Below are 21,437 nucleotides of genomic sequence, written 5' to 3' on the forward strand. Positions count from 1 at the left end.
CTTCTTCCAGACACGTGGTTACCAGGCTGAGTGTTGGAATGAATTTTTTAAATGCAAAAGAGCTTCCCCTGCAGAATTTCATTACATTTATGAAGATAATACTTCAGGGTACAACATGCATTGAAGTACAGAGTGTTCAAAAGCTTTTAGAAAGAAAATAGCAGTGAGAAAATTTCATCTGGGGCCCCAATTCCTAGAACAGAAGTGATTTAAATCTAAGTTTTAATTAAACTTCAGAATGTCCTCATGTGTAAAGAAGAAGAAGAATAGCACTTGGCCTGCTTATTTCATCAGGTCGTCGTGTGGCTCGTGCTAAGTAAGCTTCACGCGAGAGGGAACTTTTTCACATCTCTGTTTCTAGGACCTGGAATACAGAAGCCATCAAACGTATTGACTGAGTGAATGGAATCACAGAATGTGTTCGATATTTCTTGGCAAATGGTCAAGCACCATAGGAACATTAATTACTGCTCTTCATTATCACGTTTAGTTGATCTACTTTGTTGTTGCCACTTGTGCCTTCAGTAAACTACATCACTGACAACACTCTTCTGGCAAAATGCACCAGAGATTAACCTTGCAGACTTCTTGTTAGAGATGGTCTCGTTTTTCCTGATAAAGGCTGAAAAAGCACCGCTGACTTTGTTGAAGAGAGAGGCACACCTATATGCTAAAGAGCTGCTTGTACGAGCCTGGAAACAATTCTGTAAAAGGATGGTAAACACCCTTTGCAATTTCATTTGCTTATTAATTTTCTCTCAGTTCCTTTTCCTCATACATTGTGAAGCTTAATTTAGTTGATCTGAACTTGAATTACCATGAAATCCAAATAAATGGGGGTTAAGGTATAGCGATCTTAGAACTGAGATATCAATAATTTAATGTTTATTTCTTTGGTGATGAAGTTAGCACACTTTTAGAGGTACACAATTTTATCTTGAGTTCAGACCTCTCTCCTGATTCTGGAAATGTTTTCTTAAAATGCAACACACATATTGCTATTGTTACCATTATGTAGCTCAGGTTACCACGAATACAGTTCAGAAAATACCACACGTTTGCATTCAAATCTAGTAACAAACTAAAAAGCGTATTACCTATATCCAAAGTCTTTCTCCTAAAGGTTGACTTCTTTTTGCTCAGTTGGTAGCAACCCAGTAATTTACAATAAATTCTCTCTCCTTCACCGTCTGTTCTCCCTTCTTTACTGGAACATTCCCTGTAAGTACTGAAACATCTTCCATTAAAAGCAAACAAGCCCCTTTCCTTGACCCAACATTCTCCCCGAGCTCCTGCTCCGATTCCTGTTCTTTAAGAAGCAAATCCCCCCAAGAAGTATCTATATGGTCTCGGCTTCCCCTTCTCCCGTCCTCACCTGAGCCTACTCTGCCGAAACTGCCTTTTTCATTGTGTCAAATCCAACTGGTCATCTTCCTTGACCTCCTGACACTTGATCACTCCTTCCTTTTTCAGCCTCCTTTGCTGGCTCCTGTCATCCTCTGGTCCCTGGAGCATCAGACCTCAATGCCTTTTCCTTCTCTGGCTTTACCAGGTGGTCTCATCCTGTCCCGACTCCCAAATTTATGTCTCCAGCCCAGATCTCTCCTCTGAACTCCAGATTCAGACATCCAGCTGCCTTCTTAACACCTCTCTTAATCTTGGTGATTAAGAGGTATCCTAACCTTAAATGCCCCAAACCAAGCTCCGGATCACCTCACCTTCCCTGTAAGCTTTCTTATCTCACCAAATGGCAACCCTCTTCTTCCAGTTGGGGTCGTCCTCTTGCTCACATTTCACATTCATTCCAGCAGCAAATCCTACTGAATCTACTTCTAAAATCTTCTCACCCTCCTATCACTACCTGGTCCAAGTCACTACCTTTTCTCACTTGGATTCTTCCATTAGGCTTCCAAACTCATTGCTCTCGTCCTTGCCCCCTTAGTGTTTATTCTCAATACAACAGCCCAAATGATCCATTTAAAGCGAAAGCCAGATCATGCTGTTCTGCTCCATTTAACTCAGAAGAAAAGTCAGAGTCCTAATAACGGCCGGCAAGGATCTCCATCCTCCGGCTCCCATGCCCGCCCTTACCTCTCTGCTCTCTTGCTCACTCGGTTCTGGAGAGCAAAGCACACTCTTGCTTCAAAGCCTCTGCCCTTGTTTCCCCTTCTCCAGACGCTGCAGGACCAGCTCCCATACCTCACGTTCTACTCCAGTGTCACCTTCTCGGAGAAGTCTTCCCCCAAAACCCAGCATATTATATCCAAATTAAGTCTATGCTTTCTACGCTGCAAAGGGATTATTCTTTCAGGCACAAATTGAAAATGTGGAAAAACGTTTACAGCATAAGAACCTGTCTTCCTGGCACCCTGACATTCATCCAGAGATAATTACTGCTCATCTATTGGGTACAAGGCATGGGTCGCAAAGTGAGTAGGGGTCAGCCCTGCTTTTAGTCAACGTTTATGGAATAGGGATTGCTATGGACATGATCCATTTTCCTTTGTCAGGACCAGTATGTGGTAAACTGGGATTCAGAGGCTGATGGGCCTTAGAAGCAGCAAGTGGGCGATAGCTCCACCCACTCAGTAACACCAATTAGGCTCTGAAAACCTTCGGGATTCTGCGATGCTGTGTAGCTAGTTTAATAAAGAAGCTTGTGTGAATAGAGCCCTCTGGTCAGATTCTCTCAGAGATGAAATTTTCTACCTTGTTCTAGCTCGGAAAAAAAAAAAAAGAAAGCTTTTCCTCTGTTTCTCCCTTATGTTTGTCATAATTTTTCACACTTTGGGGTGTTCAGAAATTGACCAGAAAGAATCTAACAAGAAATCCGAAAGGTTCAGAGTGAAAGTTAAAAGAGTAATGAAGTCCATTTCTTCTCTTGGATGACAGCTCTTCTAAAATGAAACAAAAACAAACTTGAAGAGAGAACAAAACAGCTTCAAAGGCAAAAGAAAAATGGGCACCCTAACAAAGGAAGCCTCGGTCAGCAGCCAGCAAACTCAGCGCCTCCTTGAGCAGAGAATAAAACGAGATGAGATCTGTCAAAGGATGGAGTCAGACAAATTCAGATCAGTCAAGGAACAATGCACCAAACACCTCGTATGCAAAAGAAAACACCTCTTTTCTTCAGCAGCGACAGCCCTCGCAGCCTCCTCTTCTGTGGGCACCAACCAAACCTTGCCTGGAAACCAGAAATCAGAAGCTTTTGTCTCTCCTGAGTTACCCAGAAGTCACAGGCCAGCATCTTATTTTTCCGTCCCACCGTCGCAGACGTGGGAACCATCCTCCTCCTCTCTTCACGGGGGAGTTTTGCAATGTGTAGACACTCTCTAACAACCATGTGTGATTCTCCTCTTCAACTATGTCGTCAACGTCACAAGTTCAGGCTTTCTTACCACTGGCCCTTTCTGTGAAAGGTTTTGGATCAACTATTTTATTTGCAGGGAATGCTGGACTAAAAAATCCTGCTTCCCGTCATTTCTTCACTTTTCTGATGAGCAGTCTTCTCAAACCTTCATGATTGTGAACTTGACCCCGTATCAGGGAAATTCTTGCACAGATTGGTAATCACCTGCTGGAAGTGAAAAGCCAGGCCAATAGTTGTCTTTCCATGTGTGACCCATTATTGCTGGCGTCAGAATGAATCAATCTAGCAAAAATGGGAGGAAGTAAACACTGCATTCGGTCTCATCATAAGTACACTGAAATGATACAAATTCTGATATTACTTGCTGCCTGCCCAAAGTTACAGCTTTCTTTCACTAACTTCCTCCCTGCTTCGCTCCTCCCTGTCTCCTTCCCTCCCCCCTCCTCCCTCCTTTTCTCCACCCCCCACCATCTTTCTTCCCTCTTTCCCTGTAAACTCTGCTTCTGCTACTGACAGCACATAAAGTAAGCTCTCAGCTGCTGAAATAGGAGAGAACTATAGCCATGTGACCTGTTATTCATTTGTAGAGATAATACATAACCTGCATTCCCTAATATGACAGTTGTAGCCCTAAATGACATTACACAATTATTTATGAAATCTCTTCACAGGAAAAGAAAAAACAGAGCAGAGGAAAAAAAATGGAACACTGTCTATACAATCCAGATCTTACTGTTCAGCTCCCCAGGTTCCCTGGATGTTGCAGGGAATTTAAGTCAATTGGGATCATGCTGTTTCTTGCAATATGGGCTGTTTTACTTGCTCTCCCTCAAAGTTTGGATGCCACGACTCTTGATACAAACATTTTTCAGGGCCATTAGCAGAAATATTAATCACTCATTCAGAACTGCACTGATCTGCTTTTTATCATAACATGAACTGCTGCAAAGAAATTCCATTTTGCAAAGTACTAATTGTTCTCTGCCTGTAACATCTCTTTAAAATATACATTATGTTCCTTTCTTGTAAATCGACAATGTCATTTTTAAAATTTCAACCCATTTATTAACTATATGCTCAACATTGGTTCCTGCCTCTGGTAAAAAAAAAAAAGAGAGGTATTGGACAGGACATTCATTCAATGATGTTTACTGAGACTGCACTATTTCCTCACGTTTTCCTTGTGGAATGTATGGGGAAACAAGGTCTGGTTGATTTAATCCTCTTGCATGATGCCAGCCTAAGAGGTCTCTGGTAGAAGGCTACCAGAAGAACTTTTTCCTCAGTTCTGCCTTGTTCAGCACTGAAATCAATACACTGGAGGAATTACTTGAAAGGCACACTTTTCTGAGGTACACTTTTAAAAGCAACATATTACATAGTTGGGAAGGATCACTGATACATTGAGCATTGACCAAGTTCTAAAACAGCACTGACATGCCCAGAGCTGGGGAATCCGGATGCTGCGTAGCCTGCGTCCCACTTATCAGAATGCTATTGGCAAGAGGTGGATGCGGTTAATATAGTGAAGGGAAGACATCAAATTGTCTTTAGTCTTAAAGAACTATTCTCAGCAAGAGGGAGTAGATTTACTCTTCGTGTTTTCAGAAGATAGCATTAACTAACTACATGGGAGCTTTAAGGAGGCTTCTTTCAGTTCAATATAAGGCAAGAGTTCTATTCATTAGAACTTTTCTGATGATGGTGGGGCTGGCTGCCTCACAAAGTGGGGACTGCCTTACAGGGACAAGCTCAGGAATAAACTTGCGGCTGTTTATTAAGGATGTATTAGAAGGGGCGCTGCATCAAGACACATTTTCTGGCCCCCTCCCACCCTAAAGTTCTCTGCTTTTCATTAACAGAAGCACAAAAGGATCCTCTAGCCATAAGTGCATGTAGATACTGCAAGTTACTATAAATTTTTGTGATACTACATTCAAGCCTCAAAGTAGAGATCTATACAGAAAGGGGGGCGGTGTCACAACATTTCACAACTGGTTATGTGAAGCAATTGTTTGCTACCCCTGATTTGCAAAGAATGAAAAGTTGGATGTCAAGAGCAAAGGATCTTCTTTAAATACGATGTTTATCCACACCACCTTAGAGGTTCAATTCTCTACTAACTTTGCATTTACATAAAGTATTAGCTATTAGTAACAGAATTTGTCAGAGGACTACAAAAAATTGCGCTGAAGCCTTTTGGGGTTCTAGAATTTTTAGAATGTGTCATGTCTGCTGGTATAGACACAACCCGGGTGTTCATCATCACAGTGGTTAAAGCACAGGCTCTGAAGCTAGAGAGCCTGGGTTCAAATCCTGGCTCTGCTTCTTACAATCTCTGTGGCCTTGGGTCAACAACACAAAGTCTCCGAGCCTCAGTTTCCTCATTTTAAAGTTGTATTCATCAGTGCTGGCTCTGACGATAATGACGATGAACTAACTACCAGATCTAAGCCTGGCAGACGATATGCTACTATTCCAGGTAGTTTGTTTCTCTAAAAGATTTGAGACCATCCCAGTTTGTGTCTAAGCTGGAGTCCTGGAAACCTGTGGTTTTGTGGTGCCTAATACCTATGTAAAGTAATCTGGTCAACAAGTATTTATGGAATGCTTATTACAGGGAATTAAAAAATAAGGAAGAGTCAGGCCTCACCCCTAGCACTCACATACTTTACTATAAGAGAAATAAAATTTAATATATAATATAATGACATTTTTAATATATGTTAACTCATAAAGTATTTAAAAGTACTTAAGTATGGATACCATCCATAAATCCTCTCCAAAGAGCTCCAATGCTAACTAGGTTATCACACAGATAGGAACCTCCTGTGCAGTGTTTGCAATCCTAAGAACTATTGTTTCCACATCTCTGGAAAGGTATTAGTTTGGGGCCTACCAGCTGGAAAACAGAAATAGTTTTGTAAAACACCGCTAAATATTATGAGCTTTACTTTAAAATGCATTTATTCCCAGTTGCAGTTGAAAAAGCATAGCGTAGAAGGAAGCTAGAGTTATCTCAAAATAATAATAATTTCTAAAAACACCCAAACGTAGAGCTGTATACTTTGTAAACTACTGTGATAACTACTACTTTATTTGTGTCTCACAACAGCAATGTGAGGGGGCCTTAATCTCACTTGAGGAAGAGAAAACTAAGGCTCTGAGTAGCTAAGAGGCTTGTTCAAGGTTACAGAGGTATCAGATATCAGAGACAGAATTTTTAACTCTGACCTCATTACTTCAAATCTGGTATTTTAAAAAAGCTCATCAAATCAAGTATGCAAAAATGAAATGAATACCCATGTAATATAACAATTGTCGATCAGATATTCTTGGAATTCGGATGTCAGAATGGGTTTAATCAGGTGTCCACCACTGCTATTTCTGTCTGCCCAGAAACCATGGCCACTTCTGCTCATGAAAGCCTGTCCATAGGAGGAGTTTCTTTGCCATCCCTCAGTTCCTGTGGTTCAGGTGGAGCTAAAACCATCTCCAGGCATGTGACCTATGCCTGGCTAATCGCATCTCTCTCTCTCTCTCTCTCTCACACACACACACACACGCACACCACGCACACACCATGCACACACACCACACACACACATGCTCCTCTCCTGTGTGATTAGCTCAGGACACATAAAAGAGCCAAACCAGCCTGATCTGAACCAGTGGGACTCAATCCTGGGGCTTTTTGGGGAACCCTTGGTAAGATAAGCCCTCTTTCTCACAGGTTCCAGTTTAACAGGAATTGGACTTGAAACTCCCCTCATGTAGAGAAAGCCTGATTGGGAAAAGAGCCAACCCAGAGGACAGCAGAGCTAAGACATGAAGAGCCTGAGACCAAGATGTCATATGAGCACCTGAACCCAGGATACCAGGACTTTGTACCAAAAATGACCCAAGTATGTGCCCTTTTCTGCTTAAGACATCTTGAGTTGGATTTCTGTTACCTGCATGCATTCAGAAGAGTCCCTACTGATTTATTACTTTAGTCATACATAAACGGACGTACCTGAGACAGGACCGCACAAGAAGCCCCATTTCCTCTAGACATTAAACACCTTCCCTTTATTTTCTTTAATACTGGAAAAAGAAAAGGAAGAAGGAGAAAAGAAGAGAATTCTCCTACCCTTGAAAACATATCAAGGTCAGATTATAAGAGCCAACACTGACCTGTGGACCCAAGAACTGGACTGAATCTAATAAGAAACATTCCAAAAATTTAACAAGTGGAAAAAGATAGCCTGGTGTGCCTCTTGGCAAACATGCCGCTCAATGCCAGCCAGCCTAAGGCACCACGAAATATCACAAGGTCAATTCCACTAAAACAGGGTTTTTATATATTGTCCGATTTATTATTTATTCACTTGAAAATAGGATCCTTTCTGTTCATGTTTTAAAAAAAAATCCGTGATCTGGTTTTAACTGGAAACATTCTCCTTGGTTAAGTACCAGCACATGATGGGTAGGTGGAGACATCACAGCTTCCCTAGCAAAGAGAGTGGAGGTGTTTAGGTCTGATTGCGTCAGTCAGAACAAACTCCTGGTCATCTAATGTGCCTCACTGATGGACTTGACAGAGAATGAAAGAATTGAGACTTGTAAGATGAGTATCAAAACGTAAAAGCGACTCCATCTGAGTGATTCTCCCACTTCTTCCTATTATTATTATTTTTTGACTGTGGTACAGGATAGACGGTAACACTTCAATGTTGCCCATAAGACGATAATCATACTGGAATTTCCGGCACCAAAGTTGTCACGGGGAGAGCATATATATAAACTTAAAAAAATTTTTTTTTAGTATCCTTATTGGAGTATAATTGATTTACAACGTTGTGTTAGTTTCTGCTGTATAACAAAGTGAATCAGCTATATGCATACATATATCCCCATAAGCCCTCCCTCTTGAGCCTCTCTCCCACCCTCCCTATCCCACACTTCTAGATGGTCACAAAGCACCGAGCTGATCTCCCCGTACGATGCAGCTGCTTCCCACTAGCTATCTGTTTTACATTTGGTAGTGTATATATGTCAATGCTACTCTCTCACTTCGGCCCAGCTTATCTTTCCCCCTCCCCGTGTCCTCAAGTCCATTCTCTACGTCTGCATCTTTATTCCTGTCCTGCCCCTAGGTTCTTCAGAACCTGTTTTTTTTAGATTCCATATATATGTGTTAGCATACGGTATTTATTTTTCTCTGACTTACTTCACTCTATATGACAAACTCTAGGTCCATCGACCTCACCACAACTCAATTTCATTTCTCTTTATGGCTGAGTAATATTCCATTGTATATATGTGCCACATCTTCTTTATCCATTCATCTGTCGATGGACACTTAGGTTGCTTCCATGTCCTGACTATTGTAAATAGAGCTGCAATGAACATTGTGGTACATGACTCTTTCTGAATTATGGTTTTCTCAGGGTATATGCCCAGTAGTGGGATTGCTGGGTCGTATGGTAATTCTATTTTTAGTTCTTTAAGGAACCTCCATACTGTTCTCCATAGTGGCTGTATCAATTTACATTCCCACCAACAGTGCAAGAGGGTTCCCTTTTCTCCACACCCCCTCCAGCATTTATTGTTTGTAGATTTTTTGATGATGGCCGTTCTGAATGGTGTGCAGTGATACCTCATTGTAGTTTTAATTTGCGTTTCTCTAATGATTAGTGATCTTGAGCATCCTTTCATGTGTTTGTTGGCAGTCTGCATATCTTCTTTGGAGAAATGTCTATTTAGGTCTTCTGCCCATTTTTGGATTGGGCTGTTTGTTTCTTTAATATTGAGCTGCATGAGCTGCTTCTATATTTTGGAGATTAATCCTCTGTCCGTTGCTTTGTTTGCAAATATTTTCTCCCATTCTGAGAGTTGTCTTTTCATCTTGTTTATGGTTTCCTTTGCTGTGCAAAAGCTTTTAAGTTTCATTAGGTCCCATTTGTTTATTTTTGTTTTTATTTCCATTTCTCTAGGAAGTGGGTCAAAAAGGATCTTGCTGTAATTTATGTCATAGAGTGTTCTGCCTATGTTTTCCTCTAAGAGTTTTATAGTGTCTGGCCTTACATTTAGGTCTTTAATCCATTTTGAGTTTATTTTTGTATATGGTGTTAGGGAGTGTTCTAATTTCATTCTTTTACATGTAGCTGTCCAGTTTTCCCAGCACCACTTATTCAAGAGGCTGTCTTTTCTCCATTGTATATTTTTGCCTCCTTTATCAAAGATAAGGTGACATACGTGCATGGGTTTATCTCTGGGTTTTCTATCCTGTTCCATTGATCTATATTTCTGTTTTCATGCCAGTACCATACTGTCTTGATTACTGTAGCTTTGTAGTATAGGGAGAGCATATATTTTGAGAAAAGGCAGTTAACCGTCCACATTAACAAACTAGGTATACAACACATCAGGTTTAAATTCCAAGTATGAAAGCACCTTTTTCCACTTTTGCTTGGCATGATGCCTTTGGGCATAGATGGCTGATGGTCCAGAGTTCCTGGCTTGAAACAGGGCACAGATATCATCAACATCCCAAGTTATCACTGAAGCTGGTGTGTTAGCTTGTCAACTCAACAAGCTGTCACATCAGAAGCTCCTGATGGAAGAGCTTACTGAATTTATTCTTAACCTTCTTTTTGGGGTTATGTATTATCTGTCTGTGCTTAAGTATTAGAAGCTGCTCTTTAGACCTTCATGGAAAAAATTTTTGAAGTCATGGACACGCTGAACTTTTCTGAGCAGTGGTGAGGTGATGAAAATCTAAATTAAAAATTAGCCACTAACTCATGGACATCTGAAAAAATCTAATGTAACTCAGTAATAAAACTTGTTTAGTGGGGGAAAAGTCGCTTTGTAAAATGCTGTTCTTTTCAACACAGTTGTACCATTTTTTGAAGGCTGATTCTGTAAATTCCATAACATGAGAGCAGTGGGTAGAATTTCTAGGAACACCAGGCTTCCTTTCCCAGAGAAAATACAGAAGAATAAATTACTCCCTTCTTTCTCATAGGCTGGCTCAGTGTTTGCCTCATGGATTTTGGGGCTATCCATGCTTTCTAGTTAACAATTTTGTGTACTTTGTATTTCAAACAAGTTTTAAAGTTCATTTAAGTCAAAAACAATCCTTTCTTTCTCACTTAATATTTTCTCTTACCATGTTACAATATTAATGTGTTATTACTGTAAGATATCCTTTGCTACATACTTTTGTATGCTGAATTTGCAGAGGACTCTTCCATCTCTCCTCTGCTTTCCCTGGCTTTGTGATCATTTCACAGATCCCTTTTCCATGATGAAAGATGCTCCTTGGCAGCCTTCATATTTATACAATTAAAATAATAAGGAGGAAAATTCCAATTCCATTCTCAATATACATTCTAAGCATGGAAATAATACTGGAACAAAAGGATGGTCTTTATAGAATGCTACAACCATCTGAGCACTTACCTTTCTAATGTCTTTGGCATTAACTGGCCCTACAATGAATCAGGGACCTTTGAATTAGGGACTGATAGATGATATATCTGAATCGATAGTCATATCATCTATCTATCTATATATACATTGTGATTTACAGTTTAGATTATACTTAAACATAAATTATCTGACACACACAAGCCTGCCAGGCAGTCTTTATCCATGATTTAAAGACAAGGAAACCGAAGTTCAGAGAAATCGCATGACTTGGTACAGGTCACACAGCCTGAAAGAAACCAAATCAAAACTCCAACTGAAGATGCTGCTAAGGAAACAGCATCCAGTAATTGGAGAAACCCTCACGGGCAAGAACTTCTCTGTATATGCAGTAAACCCCACAGCTACCTACAAAGCTTTTCACAAACGTGGGAGGAGGGCAGAGTTCTACCAAATGTGCAGGAAGGGTTTCCACTAAGAGGATCAACAAATAAACACTGTAGAAACTCGGAAATGGATTAAAGACCTAAATGTAAGGCCAGATACTATAAAACTCCTAGAGGAAAATATAGGCAGAACACTCTTTGACATAAATCGCAGCAATATCTTTTTACCCATCTCCAAGAGGAATGGAAATAAAAATAAACAAATGAGACCTAATTAAACTTAAAAGCTTTTGCACAGCAAAGAAAACCATAAACAAAACCAAAAGACAACCTACAGAATGGGAGAAAATGTTTACAAATGATGCAACCGACAAGGGATCAGTTTCCAAAATATACAAACAGCTCATACAGCTCAATATCAAAAAAACAAACAATCCAATCAAAAAATGAGCAGAAGGCCTAGATAGACATTTCTGCAAAGAAAACATACAGATGGCCAATGGCCACATGAAAAAATGTTCAACATTGCTAATTATTAGAGAAATGCAAATCAAAACTACAATGAGGTATGACTTCACTCCGGTCAGAATGGCCAGCATCAAAAAGTCTACAAATAATCTTTTTTGATCTATCTCCTAGAGTAATGAAAATAAAAACAAAAATAAACAAATGAGGCCTAATTAAACTTAAAAGCTTTTGCACAGCAAAGGAAACCATAAACAAAACAAAAAGACAGACCTCAGAATGGGAGACAATATTTGCAAACAAAGCAACTGACAAGGGATTATCTCCAAAATATATAAATAGCTCATGAAGCTTAATATCAAAAAAACCAATAACCCAATAAAAAAATGGACAAAAAATTTAAATAGACATTTCTCCAAAGAAGACACTCAGATAGCCAAAAAACACATGAAAAAATGCTTCAACATCACTAATTATTAGAGAAATGCAAATCAAAACTACAATGAGGTATCACCTCACATCGGTCAGAATGGCCATCATCAAAAAATCTACACACAATAAATGTTGGAGAGGGTGTGGAGAAAAGGGAACCCTCCTGCACTGTTGGTGGGAATGTAAATTGATACAGCCACTATGGAGAACAGTATGGAGGTTCCTTAAAAAACTAAAAACAAAGCTACCATACGACCCAGCAATCCCACTCCTAGGCAAATATCCGGAGAAAACCATAATGCAAAAAGATACATGCACCCTTATGTTCACAGCAGCACTATTCACAATAGCCAAGACATGAATACAACCTAAATGTCCATTGACAGATGAATGGATAAAGAAGATGTGGTTATATACATACAATGGGATATTACTCAGCCATAAAAAAGAATGAAATAATGCCATTTGCAGCAACATGGATGGACCTAGAGATTATCCTACTACTACTATTATCCTACTAAGTGAAATAAGCCAGACAGAGAAAGACAAATATCGTATGATACCACTTATATGTGGAATCTAAAAAAAAGAGATATCAATGAACTTATTTTCCGAACAGAAACAGACTCATAGTATACCTGAAACTAACATGATATTATAAATTGGCTATACTGCAATAAAATAAAATTTTTTAAATTAAGTATTTTTTTAAAAAAAGGTTTTATGGTGAGAACCATGAGCTGATTCAGTAAGTTTCCACTAAACAACTAGCAATTTTATCCTCATTCTTCTCACTGTTCCTATGTATAATCTGTTAGAGCATATGGGAAATTAGTATGTATTGAACTGTTACTAAGATATTCTATATCATTTTAAAATAGAAGTAGCCCACCGGGCATCAGGGGCCATAGAACAGGACATGGTCAGGCAGACAGCTTGAGTCCTGGCTCTGCCACGTAGCAGCTGCAAGGCAAAGCGCTCACCCAGCTGGGTTCCTTGAGTATAGAAGGGGCTGCTGTGAGGTTTAAATAAGATACTGCATGTGGAATTTCAGACATGGATGGGGCCATGGCAGGGCTTCTATGTGGTCCAGTTTCCATTTCTCTTCCTCTAACAGAATCAAAAGAACGACCATTTGTAGAACTAATATAATATGTAAAGTGCTTTCAAATAAAGAAGTAATTGATCTAGTCGTACTTATTAAGTAATACTGTTTGGATCAAGATATATTAGACTTTCAACTGAATCAACTTTCTAGTGATTTAGAAGCAATTTAGACAAAGCCTTTCTAGTGCCTGACATATTGCCCCAGGCAAGTTCTCATTTGGTTTCTTTCTGGCTGTGCTACCCCCACCAAGTCATATAATTTCTGTTTCCCAGTCTTTGAAATGTGGATAATGTCTGTTTCTAAGGTTTGTACGCATCAGGTAAGGTAACTGCCTCAGGCAATATTGATATTTCTAATTAGATGAGAGCATTCAAAACACAAGAACTTCTATAGTGTGGGTTTTCTCTTACTGTTTAGGAGTCTTTTTTATTTTGTGAAAATAGAAGTATTATTTCATTTTTCCATAAGTATTTGGTTATAAATAAATGGTTATAAGTTTCACTTTGGGAAACTCCGTTTCCTTTTTTCATAACTTTGGAGAATGTGGTCCCTAAACTTTATTAATTCCATTACTCTCATTTATTATTCATTTTAAGGATGTTTTGACTTCTCCTAAATATCACTCAAGAAAATTTCTAAATATTGCAATTAGGTCCTAAATACTGGAAATACTTTTCCTCCTTCTGTTATTATTTTTCATATTTTCACTTACTATCTCATCTCCACAGAACTTGGCCTTAAAAGCTGATCTGCCATGTGCTACACACACATAAATAGTTGTGTAGGATACCTTGTCTGTGCTAAAATGAGATGACAGATGTGACAGTACTTTGGAAATTTAAAAGCAAGCTCTATACGCATTAAGGTATTATTATACAAATGTGAATGCAACATTTATTTATTAGGGATATGGAAATAGGGGAGCCTTTCAGAACTTCTGGGCTGAGTCCAATTTAGAATTATAGGCTAGAAAGCTATGTTTTCAGCATGATAGGCAATCGATTGTTTAGATGTGTTTACATCATTACATTTCATGGTTTCAAAAATCCTATCAGTACTGAACTTGATTTTGTTTCTCACATATTTATTTAAGACAATTTGATGCCACAATATTGCTTACATCAGAATAAAAGCAAACAATAGCCGTACTATTTAAAACCCTCTGGATTCCAAGACAAGTATTTTAAACATCGGTTCGAACTGAAAACAAGTAGTCAAACACTGTGTTACCTTTTAAAAAAATATTTGCTAACGAACAAATTTAATAGGTGGAATGGACATTAAATTTATCTCAATGTAACTTTCAGCATTGGCTTTTCAAGTTAAAGCACTTCCACACGTCTGCTGGGCAAAAGCTATGCTGCTATGAATTACTGCAGCCACCAAGAACTTAAGGTTCCTGGCCTACGGCTAGAATTCCAAATCACTCTTCTGGGGGCGCAGGTAAACGTGAAGCAGTAAAGGGGTTTCTGAGAACAAGGATTTGTCCAGGTGATTTTCTTTTAATTGTGTTTTCCTTTCTTTTAGTAAGTAAGTAAGAAAGCCTGAAGGTGGACTTCGGCCTTTTAGTGGGAAACAGACTGGTTAGGCATGCGTTACCCAACCTCAAGCAAGCCCCTTGGGAGAAACCCCTTGGGAAGGAACCTCAGGGACTGAGCTCCAGGTGGGAAGGAGGTGTAACTAGCTGCTTGCTTACAGGAATTTAATTGCTAAAATTGCTAATTCAAGCCCTTAGGAAGAAGACTTGAATTCAGCTTTACTGGCTAAGGGCATAACATTGGGGAAGACGTGGTCTAGAGACAGTTTGATGGGTTCTAAAAAAAAAAAAAAGCGAACGGATTTCAAAAATTATTACAGCAAATGACCAGAAGCAGAAAAATAAGAAAAAACATCAATTGGGTGGCTGAGTGGTGAAAAAGTCACATAAATAAAACTGTTCAACAACAAAATTACCAAGTATTTCATATTTTGACAGGTTAAAGCTTTGAAATGGTTCTATTTTTTAAAAGGTACCCATTCATTTCTCCACGATTTCTGGCATTTCTAGACTGAGAAAGTCTCAAGACAAATAAAAAACTGCAATTAACACAGCCTAAAGAGCTGCAATCCCAGAATCCTTTTTTCTTATCGATTGGATTCCTGTAGTGCCATCTCCTATTTATTCTGCAGCAAAAGTGCTGTATTGAGCAGTGGGATGTTAGAAAGCTTCTAATAAGCTCCTGGCTGCTGATGGAGGCCTAGGTCTCCATCAGTCATCCGATCATTGTGAACAGTACACAGGAGGGAAATAAGCACATTCACACAGACCTCCCATAGCTCCCAACTCATCCACTGCTTACCTCATTTCTCTTTGTGCATTTTGGCCTTTCTCACCTGGCCAGATAAAAGTTCATTCAATTTTCTCAAGGGCAAGGCAATTCCAGAAAGGGATGCATTCTGATTGGAATGACAAGAGAAAGATCTAGGCTCTTCAGATGGTAATAATGCCCCTAGGTTGTGAATCTCACAAAGATCATAAGGGAGCAATTGCTAGATTACTTCTGATGTGCATACTCAGGCCAAAGAGTAATTAATTTCCTCTCTGAAAAAAACTGCACTGTGTGGAGAACTTGCATAAATTACATGAGCAGTTCAGACAGGTGATTCTGTTCCTGAATTTGGCACAGTCAGTAACAGATAATGCTTGTTAATGGATGCTCTGCCCTTACTCAGGGAAGAAAAGGGTCCAGGAAAGGCCCAGTTTGCATTAATACATAAAGACTACATGGTTCAAGGTTAAAACAAACCATGTCTCTGAAATACTGTCATTAGAGAAATGTAACCACATATGTGATCCACAGAAACTAACAAATAGCAGGAAATGTATGAACATCTTGGGGAAAAAAGCTTTTAGATTCTTTATTTAAAAAAAAAATCAGTGAAAAAGTAATAAGGATTAAAAGACAATACTTAACAAGAGAGAGAGGGAAAATTATTCTTTTCTTGTCTCTCCAACATTTTCCACCTCCCTTCAATAAAAGATTCTCCATAATCCCAACATTGCTATTCTTTGCACAAAGAACCCTGAGAACAATTTGATATTGAGCAAGTCAAAAGGAGACACAATATCTCAGACCCCTTCTCTCCAGGGCATATGCAGGCAGAATAGCCATGGCTTCCAGAACATTCTCTTCACATTTTTCTTTCGTGAGCGGCAAGCACTGAATGTTTACCAAAGGCTTTAAAAAAAACAGTATCTCACCAAACAGCTGAGGAAAATATTTAACAACCAAGGCAACGCAATTGCAGTCAAATTTTCACCTCAAGATTCTCATCTTAGGTGTGGGAGGCAGAGAAGCCTCTCAACGCTCAGTCTGAACCTAGAATGAGGATGAAAAGGGTTGATTCTGCCAACAGCTGTCAACAAATGCATAGCTGTGAGCCTCGGGATGACACTGCAGAGCTAGCTGCCCATCTGAATGTGCTTTAGGAAGAGCACCACTATTTGGTCATGGCTGACCTGAGTTCCTGAGCAGCAATCTGCGGACAGGTGAAACACGGACATCCATACCCAAAACACGGAAAGGTCTGAACAGGACAGACCTCTCTGTTCAGTTATCTGTGTCAGGCAGCAGCATCATTTTCAACCACTCGAGGTGACAGTATGAGATGGGTGCAACTAGTCCCCATTGTACAATTCTACACAAATGTGTAAACTTGGGAGAAAATGAACCACATTTCTCGGAGTTAATACTCCCCCACCCCCAACTTTTGCCCTGTCATCTGACCAATTTACATTCTATAATCTAGACTTTTATGATTTATTTTTTCATTATGATTTGATTCTTACACAGTATTACTCCCTTTAGGGCAAAGACTTTCTGGGTGCAAAGACATCAGACATAATTTCTTCAGTAAAGAAACGGATAACAGGGATCTGTGTATACATTCCATTCCCAGAAAGGTCCATTTCATTCTAGTTCAACTGAGCAGAGAACGAAAGTCATGGCATAAAATGGTAAAATTCCAGTTACGTTGTGCACAGTAGGCATCCATTGTAAGCAACTGTTCAAAACTGGAATGCATTGCTTGATGTGGGTGAAAGACAAAAACAGCACAGACGCTTCGAACACCTTACCTGGGCCATCTGCCTCTCCAGTTTTGATCGGGGAATATCATCAAAGTAGTTTTCATTTCTTCTCCTCCTTGCATCGCCCTGCATGATAATGTGAGGAACGTCTAGGGAGCCACCAGTGGTGTAAGTGCTTTGGCTAAGTGATGGAGACAACTGAGGAGGAGTGTGATTACCACTGGGTTCCTGAATGGAAATACATCATGAAATAAATACCATGTTCTTGTGGCTGACCTCTGGTTTCAAAACTGTGAAATACTGACAAGATACACGGCGGGGGTGGGGAGTCATTTTTGAATCAACTGCCAAGGAATCGATGACATTCTACCATTTTATTAAAGGCACAATCAATACCTCCCCACTAAGCATTTCAGGTTGAAGGTTTACAATATCAACAATCAGGCTCTGTTTTCTTAAGCCAGCACCATGGATGATCCCAGGAGAGAGGCACACCTATGTTGGGCACCCCTGACACTATCACTTGTGTTTACAAGGGAAGGCACTGTGTCTCTATGTGGACAGAGGGGCCTCACCATGGTAGATGCCATGACAAGAAAGCTAAAGTGGGACCTCATGGGTGTTGATCCTCCATCAGCGAGTGGCCTGGCAATCCCTGCCAGGAAGAGGACACAGTACGGAAATGGCATGTCACACGCACAGACTGCAGGGCAATGCATGTAATGACAGAGGATGGGCTTCAATGGCAAAGAGAACTGGGGGAAACTGGTCCCTGGTGGAGCAGTGGTTGAGAGTCCGCCTGCCGATGCAGGGGACACGGGTTTGTGCCCCGGTCCGGGAAGATCCCACATGCCGCGGAGCGGCTGGGCCCGTGAGCCATGGCTGCTGAACCTGTGCATCTGGAGCCTGTGCTCCGCAACGGGAGAGGCCACGACAGTGAGAGGCCCGTGTACCGCAAAAAAAAAAAAAAAAAAAAAAGAAGTAAGGTAAAGGGGGGAAGACAGCTGGGCTCTGATGTGTGCAAGTAAGTGGAGGATTGGATCGTGCCGATTCTCCAGGCTACTTCTCCCCAAGATGTTCTGGACCTCCTATGATGGATTAAGGTCCTACACTTTTTCTTGGGAACTTCTGTCTTTGATTTGTCTGTTTCCCTAAATCTCTTCCAGAGAGCCAGAGGGAGAGGTTCAGCAGAGGAAGGAAAGACTTCCTTTAGGAAGGTAAGTAGCAGGGAATTACTCCTCGAAAGGGTCATTTTAGGATGGTTACACTTATGGTGCCTGTAGGGTAAGTAGCAGGGAATTACTCCTCGAAAGGGTCATTTTAGGATGGTTACACTTATGGTGCCTGTATCTTTCTCCTCTTTTGTGTAGCAAAACAAAGGCAAAACGATAATCCCTTTCTAGCCTTATTTTCCCCCAATTTATTTGAGGCTCTTCTTACTGAGGGAGAAATAGGTCCTCTTCTATCTTCACTACTCCCTAAGCCTTCACTAGCCTCCAAATAAACCAGTGTATTCCAACTGCCCCAATCGTCAGTTTTCCTCATGGCCCTCCTGGAGCCAATTCTCTTGCATTTCCTGAAGTCTTTGTGTATTTTCTTTTCCTTTAAAACTGAATCAGCTTTAAAATCTTAACAGCTCCTCTCCTGCTCGATCCTCTGTGATACTGACAGTAGTTACTGTTTGCTGAAGTCCACTGATAAGAGGCATTCGACTGCATTTCATCGCTGGCAGTGACATCTAAGTGCTACTTTTGTGTTCGTTTATTATCACTACCCTTTCTGACACTGCAGAAAAGGAATCAGAAGCAAGCAAGTGCAGGACTCAATAAAGAGAACAGAGTTGGAACTCTCCAACTGGTCATGGTGATCCTGCCTTTATGGTAAATTTTTGAAACGTTTCTACAGGCCTCATGAACACCAGCGACCACTGGCTACTCCTTCCGCTGCCATTCTGCCTGGCAATCTTCTCTCTCTCTGTCTCCTTCCCTCTGCTCTTTCTTGCCTTCCTTCCTCTTCCACTTTATTTCTCTCTTCCTCCTAGTTTTTCTACCCCATAATTCTGAAATACAGCTGAAACAGTTTACTAAATAAAGTTCTAGATTCTCTGCTCTTAATTTTTGAAGTGGGCAAAGCTGAAAAATTTTCACTTCTTAAAAAACAGAAGACCCTAAGGTTAATTTTAAATTGATCTTTTACTTAACTCTGGTCCTCATCGATTTTCTACCTGTGGGTTTGAGGAGTTTGACAGAAAACTCATTTCTTCTCTTGGTGTAGAGGGGTGTGTGGGATGCGGGGTAGCGGAGAGGTTCTTTAAAGGTGGTGGTTTTTCAGATGTTAATTTAAATCTCAAAAATATATATTTAACCAACCGAGAAAAACAAATCTTGTCGTAGAGAACACTATCAAAGGCGAGATAGTTTTTTATACAGGTGAGGTAGGCTACATGGAAAACAGCCTGTACTTCCTGACCCACTGCTTCAATCATTTTTATTTTATTGCACAAAATAATTTTCGAGGATAAGAGTGGAGGACAAAACAAGCATGCTGGGTACTTACCCTGAGGGTGATGGACCGAGGGGGCTTCTGTGGTGGGTCGTCGTGCAGCCTGTCTCCTAGAGATGCCAAGATACGTTTCCTGTGGCCAATCAAATTGATTTTTAAAACCTGAAAAGACATATATTTGGGTTAAATATTTCACTTGAGAAAAATAATTTTTACGTGTCCTAAAAGATAAAGGAGCGGAAAGAGATTTGTGTAAAGTTACCTCTGCACCGGGAGAGAAGTGGTGTGAAATCAGTGTGTCCCCTCGGATCCAGAGAGGAACAGAATGGCAAGGCAGTGTGGGTAGGAAGAGAAAGCAGGGACAGTGCTGCCACTCAGGCTGCCCTAGGGTCTAACTCTCTACCAAGCAGCCACAGGACCCTTCCAAAGTAGAAGTCAAGCCTCGTCCCTCTAATAGCTTCCTGCGGCTCAGAATAAAATCTGAGTCCTGAGCTGGCCTCAAGTTCCAACAAGGCTGCCTGCCCTCTGTCTTTCTCTGTGTCCCCTCCTCTCTCCCCTCCAGCCTTCTCTGTTCTTTGAACATTCCACACTCATTCTGGCCTTGGGGCCTCCACCCTTGTTTCTCCATCTGCCTGGAATGTTCCCCAGCAATTTTCAAATGACACCTTCTCATCCCTTTGGACGTTGTTTAAGTGTTATCTGTCTTCTCACAAAGGCCCTTCCCATCTCCTCTTTAAAAGAACTGAGCCCTCACCCCGTCACACTCTACCCTGTGATCCTCTTCGTATAATTCTCTGAAATAACTTTATTTGCAGGTTTAGTGTTTGTGTAGCCCTCTCCCCCAGGTAAGCTTCCAGACAGCAGGTATATCTTTATCATTACTATTTCCCAAACACCTAAACCAATGTTTGAAATAGTCGGGGCTCAATGAATATGAAAGAATGAATGTTAATACAGATGAAAGTAGCAAAGTAGGATTAGAATCAAGTACTGCCTGACCAGAGACTCCCCAGGATGGGATTTTTGAGTCTGACAGGGCTGCAAAGGGCATAGTGTAGAAGAGATAACAAAGGAAACCAAGCCTTGCAGACAGCCTCTGTCCTCAGCCCTTCCCAGAGCTTTACAAATGTTACTCTTTCCTTCATCCCAACATTCCTAACTGGAAGGTGTTCTTCTTGCTTTACAGAGGAGGAGATTGAGGTTCAGAGTGGTTAAGTAGCCCACCTAAGAGCTAGTATGTGGTGGCTCTGGGATTTGAATATGGTTTGCCTGACTCCAAAACTTGTTTTACGCCAAGGCAAACAGCAAAGTTTGGGCATATCTCCAAATATTACTGACTTTTTAAAAACAACAAATTATAAATCCATTCATAAGAAATATATTCACCTCTTTCTGCACAAGTGTAGTACCAGGATAGAACAACCCTTGTTGGGTAACTAGTTCCCAAAGTAAATGGCCCATTGTGAAAATGATTTTTTAAAAAAATTTCTCTTTTCAAGTTTTAAGGGGTTGAAGTGGGCATTTCCTTGGCACTCATCCTGTGCTACCTTGAACTATTATTGGCCTATTTGTCAGTTAGCCTATTGGCCTTTCTGCCTAATCTGATTTCAATTTTAAACTAGCATGATGCTCTATTCCTTTTATTTATTTTTTAATTAAAACTTTATTTATTTATTTTTAAATTCATTA

At 40.3% G+C, this 21,437-nt stretch overlaps 1 protein-coding gene across 20 annotated transcripts in view; it reads right to left on the reverse strand.

The window, feature by feature from the left end:
- The window catches only part of ANKS1B (ankyrin repeat and sterile alpha motif domain containing 1B), a 1,164,750-nt gene that overhangs the window by 67,307 nt on the left and 1,076,006 nt on the right, over positions 1-21,437 (reverse strand). For 15 of the 20 annotated variants that reach the window (XM_033427668.2, XM_033427671.2, XM_033427675.2 and 12 more), the window contains 2 exons: positions 19,803-19,910; positions 17,295-17,474 (listed from right to left, as the gene is read on the reverse strand). In XM_033427668.2, the coding sequence (XP_033283559.1) occupies positions 17,295-17,474; positions 19,803-19,910 (288 nt within the window). Of the gene's footprint in view, positions 1-17,294; positions 17,475-19,802; positions 19,912-21,437 lie in introns of those variants that run through there. The other 5 variants (XM_049694296.1, XM_049694295.1, XM_049694294.1 and 2 more) reach the window with 2 other exon arrangements.

The sequence above is a fragment of the Orcinus orca genome, chromosome 11 (genome assembly GCF_937001465.1).
Source record: "Orcinus orca chromosome 11, mOrcOrc1.1, whole genome shotgun sequence".
Lineage (NCBI taxonomy): Eukaryota > Metazoa > Chordata > Mammalia > Artiodactyla > Delphinidae > Orcinus > Orcinus orca.